At 41.3% G+C, this 20,906-nt stretch overlaps 1 protein-coding gene across 1 annotated transcript in view; it reads right to left on the bottom strand.

The window, feature by feature from the left end:
- Positions 1–20,906, bottom strand: part of LOC142350549 (uncharacterized) — a 95,418-nt gene that overhangs the window by 29,266 nt on the left and 45,246 nt on the right. Inside the window, exon 9 of the mRNA XM_075402398.1 lies at positions 7,321–7,507. Within this exon, the coding sequence (XP_075258513.1) occupies positions 7,321–7,507 (187 nt within the window). The remainder of the gene's footprint in view (positions 1–7,320; positions 7,508–20,906) is intronic.

Genomic DNA, 20,906 nt, shown 5'->3' with positions numbered 1-20,906 from the left:
CAGTGTTACGCCAATGCAATATGGGTGAGTATACACCTGCTCTGAAACAGTAGATCTAAGTAGCAGAGGCCTGGCAAGCAGCACCTTGAGGCCGATGGTTTTTTGGTAATTGAGGATTTTAACCCGAGGGTTTACTATCCCACAGCTGGGATTGAAGAAATTGGATACGGCTTTGACAGCATCGCCCATTCCACCATCATTCACACGTCTTCCGGAGAGCTCACACGTCGTCTCGTTAATTATGTACCGAACCACTCAACGTCTTTTTTCGGGACAGATGATGTTAGCAAGTAAATGAGCACTGCGCTATTCAAATAAAGATATATTAAGGTATCCAGTGAGAACACCTATTACGTATTTTCTTAAGCATACGCGTTTAAAAAAATGCGAAAAAAATCTGTTCTACTTTCATAGAGCCCAGAATATGTGCAAACCGCATAATTTTTCTTAAGCCAATTATTCTATTAGATCAATTGCGCTCTTTTTATGATTAAAATTTTAAAGTTTCAAAAACGTATCGGTCACTGACCTGAGCTGAAAATTATCTCTGACAAAAAACCTGCTAAAAAAGTAGTTCTTTTCGCCGCGCTTATGCTGGCTGCGCTTTACTTTGTTTCCTTTTGGACTCAGTTGCTTTGCGTCGATCTTCAGTCAATCATGTTTGCCTTTTTCTCGATTCTGAAATGGAATTCCAATTGAGTGCATTACCGAAAACTTAGAGCATCTTAATGCGCTCATCAGTAAATGCCACAATTTCAAACTGAACTAAATTTTGAATTTGAGTAACATTCGAAGAAGATGATGATTGCAACGGCAAATAACCAAGCGCTTGAAAGCAAATTGTCATAATTACAAACTATATAACAAAATCACTGGGTCTTTTCGAGCTTAAATTTCTTGAGCAAAAAGTCATTCATACCAGATCTACTTGATTATTGCACCGCAACATTTGCCCCGCCGAAAATTTTTTTAGCGATTAAATCGTCAAAACATTGGCAACAAAAGCATTCACCCCCTCCAAATATTAGTCATAATCTAAAGGGGTAAATTATACTCCCCCAAAGTAATTAGGATAAGTTCACGCGCATAAAACTGCCGCAAAAATTGCAGGAGGATAGTTGAATTCCCAAGTTTGATTATTTCTTTAATGTAATATATTCTTGTTTTACAGTTTACAGCAAAGAACTAGAAAAAAAGATCAAAATATAAGGAAAAACCAAAAGTCAAAGACAAGAATACAAGAACAGTGACCGAAGTTCAATTACAACTATGATCAAAGTTCCAGATCAAAAACTTGTGTCAATATGTCAAATATTGAGATGCAAAGGCAGTCTCGGGATTACACCAAATCATCGCCACACGATCCAACAATGAAGCAGAAACAACAATGAGAAAGGGACCAAGAACAAAAACAGAAGCAGACATCAAGCGATTGGATCAATTTTCAACGCTTCTCAAGCGCAAGTAAAGCTACGTAGTCAACGTGAATACGGAAATGCCGAAAAACATGGCAGTATCTGAAGCACTTGATAATGACATAGTAGAGTCCGAAGAATTTGACGACAAACTGGATCGGAACATTGACGTACTTAAGCTCTTCACAAAACGCTTTGAATGTTCTTCTACGGGGTAAGATTAAATTATTCGACCACAAAATTTTCATGTAGGTAAAGGTTGTCAACAAACATCAAATTGCCAAAGCTTAACTTGCCAGTTTTGTCGGGAAACTACATGGAGTGAACATCATCCTATGACTTGTTAAAGAGCGTAGTTAAAGACAACATTGTTCTTCTAGATAGCCGAAAGCCACAATTTCTTAAGTCTTCAATGAAATGGGTTGCAGCAAAAGTGTTGGTTTCAATGCCAGTAACTAACCACAAATTCGAAGAGATGACAACCAACAGATACGAAAAGAAAAAAATAATCATTCGAATGCATCTTCATTCAACTGTTTGAAATCGTTCTATGACAACAGACACAGAGTTTTACTGCATTCTGCATCGCAGAACAATTTAATAACAGAAGCCGCTGTAGAGCGCCTAAAATTGAAGAAAAAACATAGCCACACCAAGGTCTTTGGACTCAGAGGGTCAGAATTTTAAAGCAACAAGGGCAAGGCTGATCGTCTCATCTTATCAAAAAACGGATCATCATCAACGAAATTAAGTGTATCTGTTATGTCAAAAAGGACAGACCCAGCCTGTGGAAAACGTTCAAAGAATTCCAATTGACAGACACAGACTTCAACGAACCATCAAGAATTGATTTATTGATTGGAGCTGCCCATCGTGAAGATCTAATGATCGGTAACAACAGGTTAGAGGAATCAAACTTTGGATTAACTTTAAGGGTTTCAATGTTTGTTCGGGTTATAATTGGAAACAACGCCTTCAAACAAACCGGAACAAACCGAAACAACGTCTTCAAACATGCCGCAAACAATCTTTAATCAATCAGAATCAGAAGACTTGCAGTGTTTCTGGGAAATAGAGGAAGTCCCAGCAGCAAAACTTTGGACCAACGAGGAGAAACTTTTATGATCAACATTTCAGGGAAACAACAAAGCGGTGAACTGTGGTCGCTTTATTGTGAAAAATCAATCAATTCAAAGATGAGAATGCAGTTGGGGTATTCTTTCGAAGAACAGGAGAAGAACGAAGAACTTATTGTATTGATTCTTCATCGTATCATTCGATCCAAGCTCTCCAAGATCTTGCTGAAAAAAAGACGATGATAAACTTCGCTTGCCTTTGACAACTGATATTAATTTGGAAAACTAAGTCACAAGTTCCACTGACTTTCAAGTTGCAAAAAAACAGCAGGTTAAATTCATCAAAACTATTGTCACCGCAGGTTTTTACATACAAAATTTCACTTACTGTGATTTAGGATTAAATTCTAGACTGGATGGAAGTTTAGGAGAAACTGTAGATAAAATGATAATCAAAAGTGAAGAATACAATATCCAGATACTGGGCGTTAAATGAAATCCGAACCCCGAATATTTTGGATTTTCACGCTTTTAAATCAATTGGGCTGGCTTTAACCAAGCACCACTCAACACAAATCAAATTTCTAGTTATTGTGGATGAATAAACTTAGCTGAGATCAACCTTTTTCAGACATAAAGACCTGGAAAATATCCACTTGCAACGGAAAGTTTAAATGCCAACGTAAAAATCAACTATCAACTACACGTTTTTTGCAATGCATCAACAACTGTTGATGCTGCTGTTGTTTTCCTCAGACAAAAGGTTGGCGACAGTATTCAAATAGGACACCAGTAGCCACAATCATTTCCGTTGTGTCCCACGGTTGGAACCTTGCATAACACTCCTCGCAGCCAAGCTGGTTGAGGCGGTGTCAGCTGCAATAAATGATGAACGATATCCAAAGCCAAAAATGTTTTCTTGGTCAGATTCAACAGTTACAATTGCTTCGCTACAGGATTGCCCATGGAAGTGGAAAATTTTTGTGGCAAACTCCGTAGCTATAATCCAAGAGATTATTCCGCCCACTGATTGGAAATACGTTTGTACGGACGAAAATCCTGTAGACTGCTTCACTACGGAAGGCAGCGCTTATTTGTCGGAGCATAAATTGTGGTGGGGTTGTCTTGCATAGTTAAAACAGCCGGAAAGCTATTGGCCCTAACTTTGTTTACTATCTACCGACACAAAGTAGACAACGATTGAAGCCAATAAGCAGTCTACGAACTTGATAGTGGTTTCGTCAAAATTTGTATAATAAAAACCAACATTTTTGTACACATAGATTGACAAGAGTTTCATCTATATTTTGAAGTTCGTACGGGGTATCAAGACAAGAATTCGAAGTACTACGTAAAAACAACGCAGAGCCAGCAAGATAAAACAACATAGAATTGTTTCTTCAATTCAACCAGTAGAAAGAAGGCAAACTACGTAATATCAGCGCCAAACAAACCACGTCCAATTTTGTTACAAGGGAAAAAATATGCTAAGAACGAATAGCTTCTTTTACAGCTTCGAACTAAGAATTTTCCTTCCAGATTTTAATATCGTATCAGACCAAAATTGACAAGATATTATTCAAATCAAAAACACAGACAGTCGGCAAGGAGGTATTCATGGACATGACATAGATGAATCAAGTGATTCAGGAAGATTTGTAGGTACCGGTAGGGACAGAGCGCCCCGTTGCTTTGTCAGTGCGGGGGGCTCACAAAGTATTGGGAACTCTGCGGTCAAATATAACTTGGGGGACCATGGACTTGATTCCAATACCAGCGCAGGAATATCAATCCACTCATCAGGTGGTAATGTAACTGTTAAGGCTGGGTGACCAAATTGTGCACTCAACTTCGTGGGCGAGGACAAAAATGTGGTCCCAACCGATCAATTCTGGGAGCGAGGACAAAACGGTAAAATCAACTGATCCGATTAACGGCATTTGTTGGACCGGGCTTCCGAGTCTTGCCTTGAATTTAAGTGGCGCGGTTGAAACGGTGAGTTCAATAAAACCCAAAATTTGTATTGATAGGGCCCGGGCCCAGGTTCTGCAATCATCGCCGGGTGCGATGTTGATATGTTGAGCTCAATTGATGTATTGGCTTGGGTAGTCGTGGGGTCGCCAGCAGAACTGATGTGACAGAGTACTCTAATAGCAATTTTGGGAAATCATTAGCTTGGATGTATACTGTTTTGTTAGCGCCGCAGTTAGCGCCGCCAGGAGCCAAGATACAGGTCAACTAAATTCGAGAAAAAACTCAAGACCATCAAATGAGGAAAAAGGAAAAACAGGGTACCGAAATTTTAGGTGATCGACTTGACGGCTGAGCCAAAGCCAACGGAAAAGGTGTGACTGGTTGCCTAGCTATAGGTATGTTGGGAGAGATAAAGGGCAACATTGAACCGAGTACACCCCGCCAGACAAAAATCATATACGAGAAACAGTCCCAGAAGGTTGCGACCTTGAAGCTCCCAAGAAGTAGCAACCTCTACAGCCTTTCGCCGTTCTTTGACGACGAGAAAATATTATTTGATTTGGATTATGTCTGAAAAAAATTTATTTGGAGGAGCAAACTCACCCTACACTATCGACGGAAAAGGTCCAACTCTCATTCCGAATAAATAACCAATTACAGAGTTGTCAATTCAAGAAGCACGCGAGACAAACCTTTGAAGGGGTCATCAGTTGATACTCTATACCCTTCGCCGAACAATATGGAATCCTGGAGGTATTTTGTTGTCATAGGTGTTCTACACAAGTGGAAGCCACGTATCCGGTTTGATGCCAAATTGCTTCAATCAAACATGGGAGACTTGGCGCGGAAAAGGATACTGCCATCCTTTTCATTCGGTTATCGCGGATTAAAAATTTGTGGACCTTTTTACATCAAAGACGCCTTGTGGCTAGTAGAAAAACTTTACGTGGCAATTTTTATTTGCTTCAGAACTAAAACATCTCGGTGATGTCTTTAACAACTGAAAATTGTCTTGCAGCAGTGAAACGATTCACATTTCATCGGGGTTCGCCGGAGAAAATATATTTTATCAACATTCATTGGAACCAAAGGAGAACATGAATTTAGATAAGTCCTAGCATCAAGGGAATTTCAGCATGATCTTACATCTCTGATTAGCTGCGAAAACAATATTACTTGGTTGACAGTTCCTCCTAGGACACCAAATTTTAAAGGCCCATGGGAAGCAGCAGTCAAGTAATTGAAGCGTCATATGTATCACAGCATTGGAAAAACGCAACTGCTATTTGTTGATTTTGCGACACTCTTGGCCCAGATAGAAACTATCTTGAACTCCAGCTATTATCATATCAGCTTCAAATGAAGCCCTCACACAATAACTTTTTTAAATAGAAAGACCAATTACAGCACTGCCAGAACCAACCACCGTTACAGTAAAAGAAAGAACAACACTTACCCGACAGAAAAGAAAATGGACAACCTAATCAGGGATTTCTGGAGGAAATGGTCTACTGGCTACATATCCACACTGCAGCAAAGAATGAAAAATTAGAAGAGACAACCAAGCATTGAACTAGTCGACATAGTTATCGTGAAAGATGAAAACACATCACAAATGACATTGCCACTTGGTCGAATAACAAAGGTGTTTGATGGAAATGATGAAGATGAAAGTTGAAGTAAGGTGTTGCAGTTAGGTGTAATTGCGGGTAGATAGGATTTCAGCGGCATGGAGCTATGAGTGTATGGGGGTAAAAGGGATAAAGGGAGTTATGTACGATTAGACGGGTTTGGGGAGGTCTACTTTTAAAGTTACAAATTTCCAGAAAATTCCATTATTTTTCCCTCAACTTCGATATTACTAACCACGATACTAAATAGTGTACATTAGAAAAATCTTTGTACTATAAATAATAATGCCCGACGCTCAAAAACAAAATTAAACGTTTACAAAGAAGGGAAGCACTCTACTTTTTATTATAGAACGTGAACCAGCGAAAGAAAGCCTATGCAAAACAAATATTGCTCCTTGAGTCGTAAATCTAAAACTAATTATTAAAATTGATGAACTTCGCCTTTTACATAACCTCAGACTTTTTCTAACGATTAGTTGCTTTCTAACCAAGCGACTGTTTTCAATTGTCCAGGTTTTTGCTTAACTCAATTCAAAGTTACTTGTTCGTCATTCTCCAATTTTTTTTTGCAGAAAGTTTTCTGTTCTCCAAGGGTTCAACATTTTGTGATACGTTTATTTCAGTTATCAGCGCCTAAATAACTCTTTTAAAAATGTTATCAATGTTTCCTGACTTGTGAAGCTAGGAAAACTGGTCGATAGTTAGAACTGTATTATCAGAAAAACTTATTATCAGACAATTTCCAGAAAACCAACAATTTTTCCAGACCATTTATAAAAAAGTCAATGTTTACTCCCCACCCCAGAATACCTGTTGTCTGAACATAAATCTAGAACCTCGACTCGGAATCATATATCGTTGAATGATTTTAAAAACGGTATATTATCTTCGATGGCCCCCTTCCCTCAAATGGTCCCCTAAATCGCTTTATGTAGCAATGTATATAACCAGTGTATCGCGTACAGACCATTAAGGATTTAGTCTTGGATTGATTGCCCCGTATCCCCGCTCCATTTCCTCTCCCATTCTCAATCTTGGTTATTGCAAACTTCAGAACCCACGGTTGGGTCTAATTCTAATTGCAAACTTCAGAACCCACGGTTGGGTCTAAAACTACCTGTGCGTGACCCAAGCCCTTCTGATCATGGCGAATTTGGGTCAATGACCTTAGTCCGGGCTACTGGAATTTGCGCTTGCAATATTCTGGGAAGTTTTTCTTACCTGTTTTGAGGAATCAGTGTAGGTAAGCGTGAATTGTATCCCGAAATTGAGGGAAGGCGTGGCCGGTGATCGAACCAGCTTGTAATACTTCTGGCGGATGACAGGGTCCACGCCCATGCTGAACATTTTCAACACTATTTCAATACACATTCCAGTGTATATAGGTTCCTCTCTTTGAATTCGCAAACTGAAAGAAAAACTATTTCAAAAACTGCAATAACACAAAACATCCCAGGTTGAGGTGCCAGACTGAAAGTCGATATGTCCAGACCGGAATGAAAGCACAAGGGGGGTGTGGTGCGTTCAAAATTACACGGTCTGGAAACACAAATGAACAAACAAAAGTCTGGACACAGACGACTTTGAACGCACGATAGTCTGATCAGAGGATGTTTCGAGAGCTGAAATAGGTAAATTAGGTAAAATACTGCCGGATTGTATCGACAGTTGAACATTGATGTTTTAAATCAAATCTTATTAAGAAAAGAGAAGAAATTGGTTTTATTTTGTTATTCAAAAAACTTCCACGTGTCCTTGTGCTTCCGAACAGATATTCCTACTGTTTTGTCGCTAATTGAAATTAAATAATTTGTTCAGACACGGGAATTTGATAAATGAACACCGTCAAGGCGTTGCTTTCCTTTCAGTTTTCTTTCTCGTATGCATTAATAATAATAATAATTGTGGTTTCTGCGTAATCGCAGCGGAACAGCACTAGGCCTACAGTAGCCTGTTTTCAGCTGCCCTTTTTCTTATTTTTCCCTACATTTCAGACTGATCTTTATATGAGCAGCATTGCTCTTTTTTGGTGACTTTAGCCACTTTTTTTTTGCGTCTGAAACTTTCACGTGGTACCATCATTGCAGCCAACAATGGTCAGGCTATGGCCAACCTGAAGCTATGGTTAAGTAAGAGCTCATCCTCACTCAGACAGCTTCACGGAGGCAGGGGTTTGAACTCTCAATCATTGGTGTGTGAACCACACACCTTACCTCTCGGCTATCACGCCACATTAGATGATTGTAGTTGAACAAATATTAAAATGCGAGCAAAAAACACTGCCTTTTTTAATAAAATAAATTACCAGTGATAGCAATTGACAACTGAGCTGTAATTTTATTTTTTAGTCTTTGACAATGAACTCATTAAGTTGCAAAAAACGATAAAACTCGAACAATAACTTAAAACCAAGCAGATAAGTTTCCCTGTGTTTTCGGCAATTTTTGGAAAGCATACATTCCATGATTGGTCAGATTTTTGATATTTAAAGGAGGTAGCAAGGTTGATAGTAGCAAGACTGGTAGACGATAAGTACTTCTGGGGGTTACAATACATATTGAATTTCTAACTTAAATATCAATAAGAAAAAAAAAAGAAACTTTTTTATCTTAATTTTTGACGCCTCACTGCGCTTTTGGTCCACTGTAGCTGCTTTGTTGAGACTAGCTAAAGCTAAATCATAGTGTACACAGGAGAATTTGTTTTCTGAACACCGTGAAGTCTTTGGTTCTTTTCTATTTTCAATCTTGTATGCCATAGACGGTTCCAATTGAATAAATTAAAAACAAAAGCAACACAACAAAATAATAACGGAAGAGATTTTGATGTTGTGACATAATAATAACAGCTTGACGAAATTGAGCTCTCTCTTAATTCTTAGTATTTGACAATTAGATCGATAATTTTGCCCAAACTCACTGTCCAATCAATAACAAAAATTAGGATTTCAATTTCGGCTTTTGCTGATTCCCGCACAACTACTTGACCGGACTGAACATTCAGGATCCGGTGTTTGTCAGCAAAAAGACAAAACATTTTTAGCGGACAATTTATTACTTATTGGGATGTTTAAGAGTATAAATTGTTTTCAAGATTTCATAAAAAACCAGTCCCGCTGATTTACTTTAGGTCTCTTCGTTCATTCACTCAAATCGTTTTTTCGTATTTCAGTCGGAAAAATCTCCTTTTTTGTTTATTATATTTTCAAAACTAGCGAATCTTCATCGAGGTAAGGAGTTGTTTAAAGTGAACCAAATTGACATTTCAGATTACCAGCAGTATCTAGACTCTAATGGAATTAGAATGGTCCGCCTGACGTTCCTAAAAAAAGAATGTATGTCACTTGTAAATATCGACTTTCGCTTTTTTATTTCAAAAAATAGTGAAATTTTATCGGGTCTTGGAGTTGTTCAAAATGAACAAATTTGATATCCCAGACTACCATAAGTAACTGAGTTGTAATGAAAAAAGAACGAACAGTCCGCCTAAAGATCCAGGAAAAAATTCGTATTTCATTGGGAAATATTAATTTTTTCGAGTCAAGAATTTTTTATTTTAACGAGTCAAGAACTTTTTTAAAGTGAACCAAAATAGTATCCCAGACTATCAGTAGTATGTAGATTGTGATCCAAGCAGAACGTTCCTCCAAAGGACGTGGGTCTGTCACTTGAAAATGTCGACTTTTTCGCTTATTAAAGTTTCAAAATTGTGTGATTTCATCGGATCATTGAGTTGTTTAAACATAACCAAAATGATATCCCAGACTACCAGTAGTATGTAGATTAAAATGCATTTAGAGTGATACAACTGACATTCTTACCAATGAAGAAGGTATGTCACTTGAAAATACCGACTATTTCGCTTATTGAATATTCAAAAATAGTGTAAGTTTATCAGATCAAAGTGTTTTCCAAAGTGAACAAAATTGACAACCGAATATGAATAAACGTTTAAAACTAAGAAGAATGGTTCACATGTTCTATATAAAGGTTCATTTTGATATAAAAATATTGAAATATCCTCTTTTTTACTCTTTTTCCACTTAAATTTTTGATAATCAAATTTTATCAGGTCCAGGACTTGTTTCAAGTCTCAAGTTTTTTTACTGAGTAAATAAAAGAGCAGCGAGAAAACTAAGCGACGAATTTAAAGCGAGAAAGGATTACGTAATTTCTTAACCATTTAAATGCACACGAAATACGTTCTATTTGGCATAGAAAGCTCGGAAAAAGTTAGTTAAACATAATTTTCGTTGAGCCTACTAATATACTGAATCGATTGCGCTCTTTATAGGCTTAATATTTTTATGTTTCGAAAACGTATCGGTGACCAATCTGAGCCGAAAATCGGCTCTGACAAAATACCTGCTAGCAAATACAGCTAGATTTGCCGGGCCATTTAGATGTGCTTATTGCCTTGATGTATCGTAGAAAGAAGCTGCTTTTGGGAGACATAACTTGAATAAAAAAGTTAACGAAAGAGTGTTTTCGCACCTTTATTCTGGAACCGCGACCCAATTTCAGTTCCAATTCCTGTTATCTATTTCCGTGATAAACTTATTAACTAGATTTAAACTACGAATTTATTAACCTGAGCCGAGCAGGAGATATTTGAAGCTTTACAATTCAGAAAGTAGAGAATTCAAGCCGCGTATAAATAAAAAAGGAAGGATTTGTGGTTCTTAATGTTGTGTGGTAGTTTGTTTCGAGGCTAATTTTATGCAGACAGAATGAATTCAGTACATGGTCCGTAGGGAGAGTTCTTCCTGAAGTATTCACTTGTGGCGGAATACTGAACGACAAACATCATTTACTGATATCACTGATCTTGCTTATCGTGCTTTGGATCTACTGCGCTTTCACTTGAATCATCCATCAAACTATCCTTTTTATTTCGACTTCCGCTGTATTCCTTGACGAATTTACAATTTTTCGAGGTCAAAATCTTGTGAACCAGATTGATGAGAATGACTGTAATTGCTACTGCAACTTGTGCTCCGAATCACCAGTTACCGAATGGGGTATCAGTCGACACGGAGAATGAGTGGCCAGTAAAGAACCAACACTGCTGTAGTCCTAGTGGCAATGGAGGAAAACTTCCGAGAGAGTATTGACTGGCAGAAAAAAAACTGTAAGAACTATCCAAACTAAAACTTTGGTACTTGAAATCTTGATGCTCTATATTTATATTCGGGACCGGCAAATCTAGGCCCCATTTCCCATTTCCTATCCCATTTAACAAGTTTTTTTTTGAGTTCACCGGTCACCGATAACCCATCCCATACACATTTTTTTTTTTGAAAAACAATAATTTTGACAAATTTTTTGTCAAAATCCAGAAATAATCAAATTGCGGTGTTTTTTATAGTTCTTGACATAAAAGCGTAGCAAAAACTTAAAAATCTTGGAAAAATTTGACCAAATTTGAAAAAAAAATTCCTTCGACCCTATCATTCTAAAGGAAAATTATTAAATGTGGATGTAACAATTGCATAAAGTTGTCGATTTAAAAGAAAAAAAAAGACAATTTGGTCAAGTTTTTCAAGTTTTTTTTCTCAACTAAGCGCTTATTCTTGGTAACTCGTGAAAATCGTGTATTTAACATCAAGGCTCGGAGTTTGAGCAAAGCTCAGATAATTTATGCTGTAAAAACATTATATGGTTTTCATATTAGCTGCTAGTTCACTTCATCACGCCATAAAAACTGCGCCTCAAGTAACACAAAATCGTTACAAACGTAACGTTTACGCATTACCGGGTTTAAGTTTCAACCCTAACGCTTTGAAAGTCCGAAAAACAGCGCAGTTCCAGTTGAGTCATTTCTTTCATGATAAGAACCGCCTAGTTATATGGCATGATGTAGTGAACAATTCGCTTTCACGTCATCGAAGCAACAACAATAAGCCTTTAACACCTTCACAGCTTATTGCAGTGCTTGAAAACTATCAGGAGCGCATAGAAGCTATAGTGTATTGCCCCAGAGAGGGAACTCCTGATATTTCTGATCAGCTCAAGCGTAGTACTCTAGTTACCATACACTTAGTGAAGGACATTGTGTCTAGACGAAAACAGAAAGATCTTAGTTTACTCAAAGAGTACAGAGCATTACACCAAAGGCCTGCGCTTGAGCTGAAAACACTGACCATAGTCTTAACTCATAAGAACAACCTCCGGTCCTTGATAACACGGTCCCGACCGAAAAAACTTTCCAAGCGCCGTCGAAAAACGCTCCGCAACCGCCATGCGTACGAGGAGGCGGAACCTACTCAAGCCTTTAATAACCTAAATGTCTCTTAGTCTTGCGTTGTTGCGCGGGTTAGTTTGTGGTTGATTCCTTCCAATAGCGCTTTACTAAACGTTTCGCTCTCCCCATTTTGAGTTATTCACTACCGTCCGTTTTCCGCAGGTTATCTGGTTTCATTTTCCGTTTCCGTCCTCTTTGTTTCCGTGTCTTCTTGTTTCTTTCTATTCCCCGTTTATTTGTTGTATGATGTAGTATGTTGAGTTTCTGCTGTAGTAAAATTTCTCTGCTAGTATGCTGGTTTGTTGTGTAGTCTCATTCCTTGCTAGGGTGTGACTTAAGTTCATTCTGGAGTTGCGGCTGGTTTGTTTCGTGACTTTCACCACACTGGTTTGCTAGCAATTTGTTGTAGTTTTATTAATTTTTGTAGTATGCACTTTTGTTGTCTGGGTAGGGTGGTTTGCTAGGGTGTGACTTAAATTTGTTCTGGAGTTACGGCTAGTAAATTTCCTGACCTTTTCGACCTATGGTATACTACATCGTTGCCGTAAATTGTTTCATGTTTTGATGCCGCTGATAAAGCCCCATAATGTTTTGTGCTAGTTTACCTAGCTCCTCTCCTTCTTTCTAGGGTGTGACTTAAGTTTATTCTGGAGTTACGGCTAGCTTGTTTGGTTGAGTTTGTTGTTGTGGTCTGCTAGCATCGATCTTCCCGCCTCCTCGCTTGTGGTTTCCGCCCCGCCCGTGCCGTTTTCCCGCTTCGTCGCGCGCCATCCGCCCGACGTTTCCGCCCCACCCGTGCCGTTTTCCCGTTTCGTCGCGCGCCATCCGCCCGACGTTTCCGCCCCGCCCGTACCGTTTTCCCGTTTTGTCGCGCGCCATCCGCCCGACGTTTCTGCCCCGCCCGTGCCGTTTTCGCGTTTCGTCGCGCGCCATCCGCCCGACGTTTCCGCCCCGCCCGTGCCATTTTCCCGCTTCGTCGCGCTCTTTTCGCCCGACGCTCCCGTTTGTCCGTCCGGTTTCCCGTTGCGTCGTGCGTTACTCGTTCGGCGTCTCTTCCCGTCCGTCCCGTCTCCCGTTCTGCCCCTTTTCGCGCTTCCTGCGCACCGTTCTTTCTTTCTTTCGCCGGGTACTATTGTACTCGACGAACATCTTTGCTCTTTGGCGGTTTGCTAGCCAAACCGTTACACTAAGGTTCGGTATAACCCATTTGTGTTGTGCTGTTGCATGTGTGTGTACTCAATATTAGTACCAAATTAAACTTGTGGTTCCTGTTTTTCTTAAGATCATGACAACTTTACAGGACAAATTCAACAAACTTTATAGTGCGAGGGCAAAATTAGAGGCTGAACTTAATAACATCTATGCTGAAACTAACAATGCTGTTGATAAGCAAGACAGGAAAGTTAAGATCGAACGTCTGCTTTTGAAGTGCAAAGACGCTTTTATTAGAGCAGTTGATAAAAATGAAGAGCTCTTTGATCTGGCACAAAAGACTGAAAATCCAGATGCTGCTTGTAAGAACCTTGAAAAATGGTTAGAGACTGTAACAAAGAAAACTGATGAGTTCATTGCTGCTGCTCGAGGGTATATCAATTCGGTCCATGACAAAGAGACAGCAGAGCTGTATACCTCTCACCAATCAAGATCAGGTTCACATATGACTTCCTCAAAAAGATCAAGTCAGCGTCAACGAGACTTAGAACTATCTAGACTCAAAAGGGAGGAATTTGAGAAACAACATGAGGCAAAACTCCGCATTGCTAGACAACGTCTTGAAATTGAAAAACAAACGAAATTGCGGGAATTAGAAATTGAACAGCTTGAGGAAGATCATCGCAAGGAAGTATCTGCTGCAGCCCTTGAGGAAATTTAGTTGATGACAAAAATCATCAGCGGACGGGTCTGGTACAGGCAAAATGAGTGGGCTCTTTACGGAAAGAAGTTCAGTCAAGAGCAAGAAACTTGTTCAAGATTGGGTTAATTCGTCACCAGCCGGGAACATGGCAGATGTTGCAAACGATCCGAGTTTGCACTTTTCTGGTTCCATCGCTCAATCCAACCAAGCAATTGTCCGACCTTCTTCAGCTCCACTTCCAAACTGACACTTCAATCTCAATACACATGGTCAAGTTGAGGCCAACATCAACCTCCCTGTCCATGAACCAAGTAGTAGAACCAATGTAACCAATGATGCACATGTTGCAAACAACATCATGCAAGAGCAGCGACAGCCTCAATATACGCCTCCATCACCACCAATAAACTTTGGTATGCCAACTCAAGTAAACGCCCCAAACACAGCCCGACAACTGTCTCAAGCAACAATGCACTTCGATGGTTTACAGTTAGATCATCAATTCCCTCGCAGGTCGAGCATGCCGGGACAGTTGAATTTAGTCAGCCCTTCGCGTTCACTACCTTTAAACACACTTGTTAATGCTCCGCTAGCACTTAATCCGCAACAAGCACACATAAATGTACCAGCCCCTCCATCCCCCGTTCTAAACCCCGCACCACCGCATTTTCCGTTAATCCCACCAGCATTCCGCTTTCCTCCTTCCCCGCCACAAGCACTCCCACTACAAGCCACTAACCCCGTGGCGAATAATGTCAATCTGTTACCCCATTCTCCTGCACCATTCATTTCCTCCGCAAACAATTTCGTACCTCAATTAAATCATCCACCACTTCCACAAAAGAGTTTTCAGCCCCAAAACTTTGTGCCCATAACCCACGCACCTCCTGTTCCTCCAGATCCAAATATCTGGCGTTTTCCGGCAGCAGTCCCACCTAATGCAGTACCACTTGTACGTACATCTGCAAATTTATACACCGTACAACCGGCTCCGTTAATCAACCCTCATATATCTGCATCGCACCGCTCCCCTCATGTACAAGCAGCAGCAGGCGCTCAAAATTACGTAACATCAGACTTCATGCAAGCGAATCCATTTAGTTCTTCCACAGGTACCGCCCCCACCTTTGTCACTCCGATCATTCCGCCAACGTATGGAGCTACCGTTCCGAACCCGTTGTGTTGGGGTGGCCCGCCGCATCCCACGCCTTCGGCTCCTTCTTTGGACTCTGCGGATTTGATAAAGCAGTTGGCGGAGGCAATTACTTGTAAGAAGAACGATCCACTGCCCGAGTGGAAGTTGTCACAGTACAACGGTGATCCCCTGCAGTGGCACGAATGGTTCGGACAATTTAAAAGCGCCATAGACGCACAGTCCTTGACTGATGATGTCAAGTTAACATACTTAAAAACTCTTGTAACTGGAAAAACTAAAACCGCCATCGCTGAGTTCGCATACTGTGGTGTAATGTATAAGGATGCACTTAGGACACTCGAACGTAAATTTGGCCAACCACAGGCAGTAGTCAGTGCACACTTAGACAAACTCAGCTCTTTTCCTCCACTTAAGATGAACAATAGTGATAACATCATAAACTATTCTAAAACAATTTCAAATCTTGTAGGGGTCTTTAAATCATTCTCATACGACTCAGACCTTAAGAGCGCCTCACTTCTCAACACGGCTGTGCAAAAATTGCCGCCCAATCTAAAAGAGTCTTGGTCACTCTTCACAGTGAAGAAACATTGGGTTAAGCCAACACTCCTTGACTTCAACGATTGGTTGAAGGAGAAGGCCGAGGCACACGATTTAATGAAACAAACTTCATCGAAGGCAAGAACTGAGGATAACACCAACTCAGTAGTAAAGACCAAAGTTGCCTCAAGAACTTTTGCTGCTAATACACAAACTAAGGGCACTCAGAGACCAGCCTCAACATCGGCAACGCCTGCAACCCCTCGCTGCATCGTGTGTAAAGGCAATCATCGCATCTGGGAGTGTAGGGTATTTAAAGAAAAGTCTCCCACTCAGCGAGCAAAGGTAGTGGCGGAAGCAAAACTGTGTTTCTCATGTTTGAGAGAAAAGCATATGTTTAGGCAATGCCCAAATCCCAGGAAATGCAGGAAGGACGGATGTAACAGCTCCCATAATACACTTCTCCATGGAGCTGAGAGGGTTTATTCATCAAAAACCCCTTCAAAGAATAACAATAGTAATTCTAATGCCGGCGCAAATCAAAGTAAACTTTCTAGTGTCCAATCATCGAGTAAGACCACTACTTTGTCATCTGTGAGCAATGTGAAAGGCCTCCTTCAGGTGACTGAATTACAGTTGAAGAGCTCCTCCGGTAAAGATACCACGGGTTTAGTTTTTTGTGATACCGCTTGCAGTAACTCTTGGGTGTCCAATGATCTTGCAATTAGACTTGGTTTGCACGGTACAGCATTGAAACTAACAGTCAAGGGTATAAATACTGAGGAGGTTGTAGACACTAAATTAGTTGAACTAATTGTAATACCACGCGACCACCAAACATTTGAACCATTTAAAGTCAGCCCTTACGTAAAGGGAGATTTGAATGTAGGCGCCGATGTCATTAACATTAAAGCACTTCAGGAAACATACCCGCACCTAGCAGTTCTAGACCCAGTTACATATTGCTATGGAAACATCGAGATGATACTTGGACAGGATGTGTATCATGCCATCCGCCCGTTAGAGTACTTCGCTGCCGACGAGAAGTCCTCGCCCTTCGCTGTTCGCTTGCCCATAGGTTGGGTTCTAAGCGGCCCTCTACCGTCGTCTTCAGGTTTAGTCTCGACTTGTTTCAAAGCTAATATGGAGCAGGATTTTGAACTCGCTAGTCAAGTAAAATCTTGGTACGACATGGAGTCGTACGGCGCACTTAAGCAAGTAGACCCACGATCCGCCTCGGATGCACGTGCGTATGAAATTCTTGAAAACACCACCGTACATAATGGAAAAAGGTACGATGTAGGAATGCTATGGGCTGAAGATAACATCGAACTGCCCAACAATTATTTCTCAGCGCTTGTTCAATTAAAGTCTTTGGAAAAGCGGCTCACGAAAGATCAGACATTAAGGGAAAAGTACTCGAGTACCATCAAAGAGGACTTAGACAAAGGCTACGTAGTAAGGGTCAAAGATGCTCGTAAGGTGGAAAGTCGCTCGGAACGAGAGTGGTACCTACCACACCATCCGGTTGTTAACCCGAACAAGCCGGGCAAGGTCCGTAGGGTACTAAACGGAGCAGCTAAATTCCATGGTGCATCTCTTAATAAGTCATTACTCACCGGACCTGACTTACTGCAAAACCTAATCTATGTACTCCTACGGTTCAGACAACATCAATTTGCCGTATCCGCCGACATCGAGGGAATGTTCCTCCAAGTTGGAGTGTTACCATGTGATCAACCATCATTGCGCTTTTTGTGGCGGGAGGACCCCACATCAAATGTTGTGGTACACCAGTATACGCGCCACATCTTTGGGGCAAAAGATTCGCCCACCTGCGCCAACTACGCACTTCAGCGCACGGCACGCGATAATGCTAAGGAGTACCCAGAAGCTGCGAAAGCCGTCCTTGAGAACTTCTACATGGACGATTACTTGGACTCTGTGGAATCCCCCGAGAGGGCCCTCATTAGGTCGAAGGAATTGGTACATCTTCTCCATCTAGGTGGGTTCAAGCTTACTAAATTTGTAAGCAATGTACCAGATCTGGCTGACCGAATTGATGGGTCTGCTCAATCCACTGAACCTAAGGTTTCATCCAAGGAGGAATCAATGCACGTGCTTGGGCTTAAGTGGGATCACATCAACGATACTCTGGTTGTGAGCAGGGGTACTAACAGCACCATCACGAAAAGTTTAACACAGCGCTTGGTCTTAAGTCTTGTGTCAAAGGTCTACGACCCAATTGGTCTTGTCGCACCGTTTACTGTTGGTGCTCGGTTAGTCTTGAAAGACATTTGGCGTGTCAATGGACAAAGTTGGGATGACGAGTTACCTAAAGACACAGTTGACAGATTCCTTGCCTGGTGTGTTGAACTGCCGCGGTTGGCTGAGATCACTATACCGAGAAGTTACTTTTCAGGACCATTCCAACATCTTGAACTCCACATGTTTGGTGATAGCTCGCAAGACGTAATCAGTGCAGTAGGATTTCTTAGAGCTCAAGTAACTTGCCTCTCCGGGGAGATTATAACAGAGCTGGCGTTTGTCTTGGGCAAGGCCCGTGTTGCACCTATGAAGGTAATGACAGTTCCTAAGTTGGAATTACAAGCCGCTCTCCTCGCTGCCTGTTTAAAAAGGGAAATCTGTCGAGCATTAACGGTTACTGTGGATAAAGTCTTTATGTGGACAGATAGTACCATCGTCTTGCAGTGGATAAACTCAACAAACAAACACCCCATCTTCATTGCAAATCGTGTTAGTGAAATCCTGGAGAACACCAGCGTTGACCAATGGAACCACGTCGCCACTTGTGATAATCCGGCCGATGCTGGGACGCGTGGCATGTCCGCTGAAAATTTGCAATCAAGTAGCTGGGTGAGGGATCCTGACTTCTTGAGAACTAAGCAATTCCCTTTTGTGCCAAATACTGACGTCGTCGATAACATCAAACTCGGCGTTGTAACCAAGGAACAAGATGATGACTCCATCTCATCTTTAGCCGCATCCGTAACCAAGCACCCTAAGGAACAGAGTATGAATCTAATCCCGTTTGATAAGTTCAGTTCTTATCAAAAACTACTTCGTGTCAACGCATATGTGCTCCGTCTTTTACCATCTCATGAAAGTTACCGTACCGTAGACGGCAGCATAGCCGACCCTGTTGAGCTTGACGAAGCCGAGCGTCATCTCCAGTACTTGGTTCAAGGAGAGTTCTTTAATACTGAAAGAAAGGATCTTCTTGACAACAAATCCGTTAAGAAGAGCAGCCGCATTGCTCAGTTTACTCCGTTTATTGGGCCTCATGGTCTCATCCGTTCTTCTGGTCGACTCCGACGGCTAGTGGAAATTGACTTTGACACTAAGCATCCTATCGTGCTGGATGCGCGTCATACTTTTGTTAAACTGTTTCTGCGGCATACTCATTTGAAAAACCATCACCAGGGCATCGATTACTTACGGTCAAAGGTACAGGAACGTTATGCCATCCTTAAACTACGTTCCACACTGCGTTCCATCAAATCAAACTGCGTCTTGTGTAGAAAGTTCCGTGCAGCAACCATTCAACCTATCATGGCAGACCTCCCAAAGGAGAGACTCGCATACCAGTCTCCTCCCTTTACCAACACCGGGGTTGATTACTTCGGCCCATTCTACGTCACAGTTCGTCGGATTACCGAGAAGAGGTGGGGATTTCTCTTCACTTGTCTCACTACTCGTGCTGTCCATGTTGAAGTTGTCCCGTCCATGGACACTAGTTCTTGTGTAATGGGAGTGGAGCGGTTCGTCTCCCGTCGGGGTACTCCTGCTATGATTTGGTCGGATAATGGTACGAACTTCATTGGAGCGGAGAAAGAGCTCCGTGAATGTGTGGAAAAATGGAATACGCTTAACATCGCTGCCGATCTTGCACATAAGGGCATTAAGTGGAGGTTCAATCCGCCCAGTGCGCCACACCAAGGTGGCATCTGGGAGAGGTTAGTTCGTAGTTTTAAAAGAGTACTGTACACTATCCTCGGTACGCGTCGCCTCACAGATGAGGTGTTGAACACTACTTTTTGTCTAGTCGAATACGCACTAAACTCACGTCCCTTAACGCCCGTAAGCGCCGACCCGTCTGACCTAGGCGCAATAACACCTAATCTTTTTCTACTCGGTAACCAAGCAACCAGAATTCCGTCTATCGTTGGCGTCGACGAGTTCAATCATCGTAAGCGATACGCCCGTGCACAGTCATACGCCAATGCAATTTGGGCACGTTGGCTCAAGGAGTATGTACCTGCGTTGAACCATAGATCTAAGTGGCAGACGCCTGCCGAGCAGCACCTCAATGTCGGTGACTTAGTTTGGATCGTTGAAGAAAGCAACCCTAGGGGTTACTATCCAACCGCTCGGATTGAGGAACTTCGGTACGGCTCCGACAGCGTCGCCCGCTCCGCCGTCTTACGCACGTCATCCGGATCGCTCGTCCGCCCACTCGTTAAGCTTTTACCAATCCTCCCAACATTTTCTCCCGGGCCGGAGGATGTTACTGAGTAAATAAAAGAGCAGCGAGAAAACTAAGCGACGAATTTAAAGCGAGAAAGGATTACGTAATTTCTTAACCATTTAAATGCACACGAAATACGTTCTATTTGGCATAGAAAGCTCGGAAAAAGTTCGTTAAACATAATTTTCGTTGAGCCTACTAATATACTGAATCGATTGCGCTCTTTATAGGCTTAATATTTTTATGTTTCGAAAACGTATCGGTGACCAATCTGAGTTGAAAATCGGCTCAGACAAAGTACCTGCTAGCAAATACAGCTAGATTTGCCGGGCCATTTAGATGTGCTTATTGCCTTGATGTATCGTAGAAAGAAGCTGCTTTTGGGAGATATAACTTGAATAAAAAAGTTAACGAAAGAGTGTTTTCGCACCTTTAAGTTTGCTGAAACAGTTATCTTCCTTTTCAGCTTTGTCATGAATATCAGCAAGCAACTTTATGACAAATCCAAAAGAAGGAGTTAGTCA

This window comes from Convolutriloba macropyga, chromosome 12, assembly GCF_964194025.1.
Source record: "Convolutriloba macropyga chromosome 12, txConMacr16.3, whole genome shotgun sequence".
NCBI classification, from domain to species: Eukaryota; Metazoa; Xenacoelomorpha; order Acoela; family Convolutidae; genus Convolutriloba; species Convolutriloba macropyga.
This window is presented reverse-complemented; position numbering and strand designations above follow the sequence as displayed.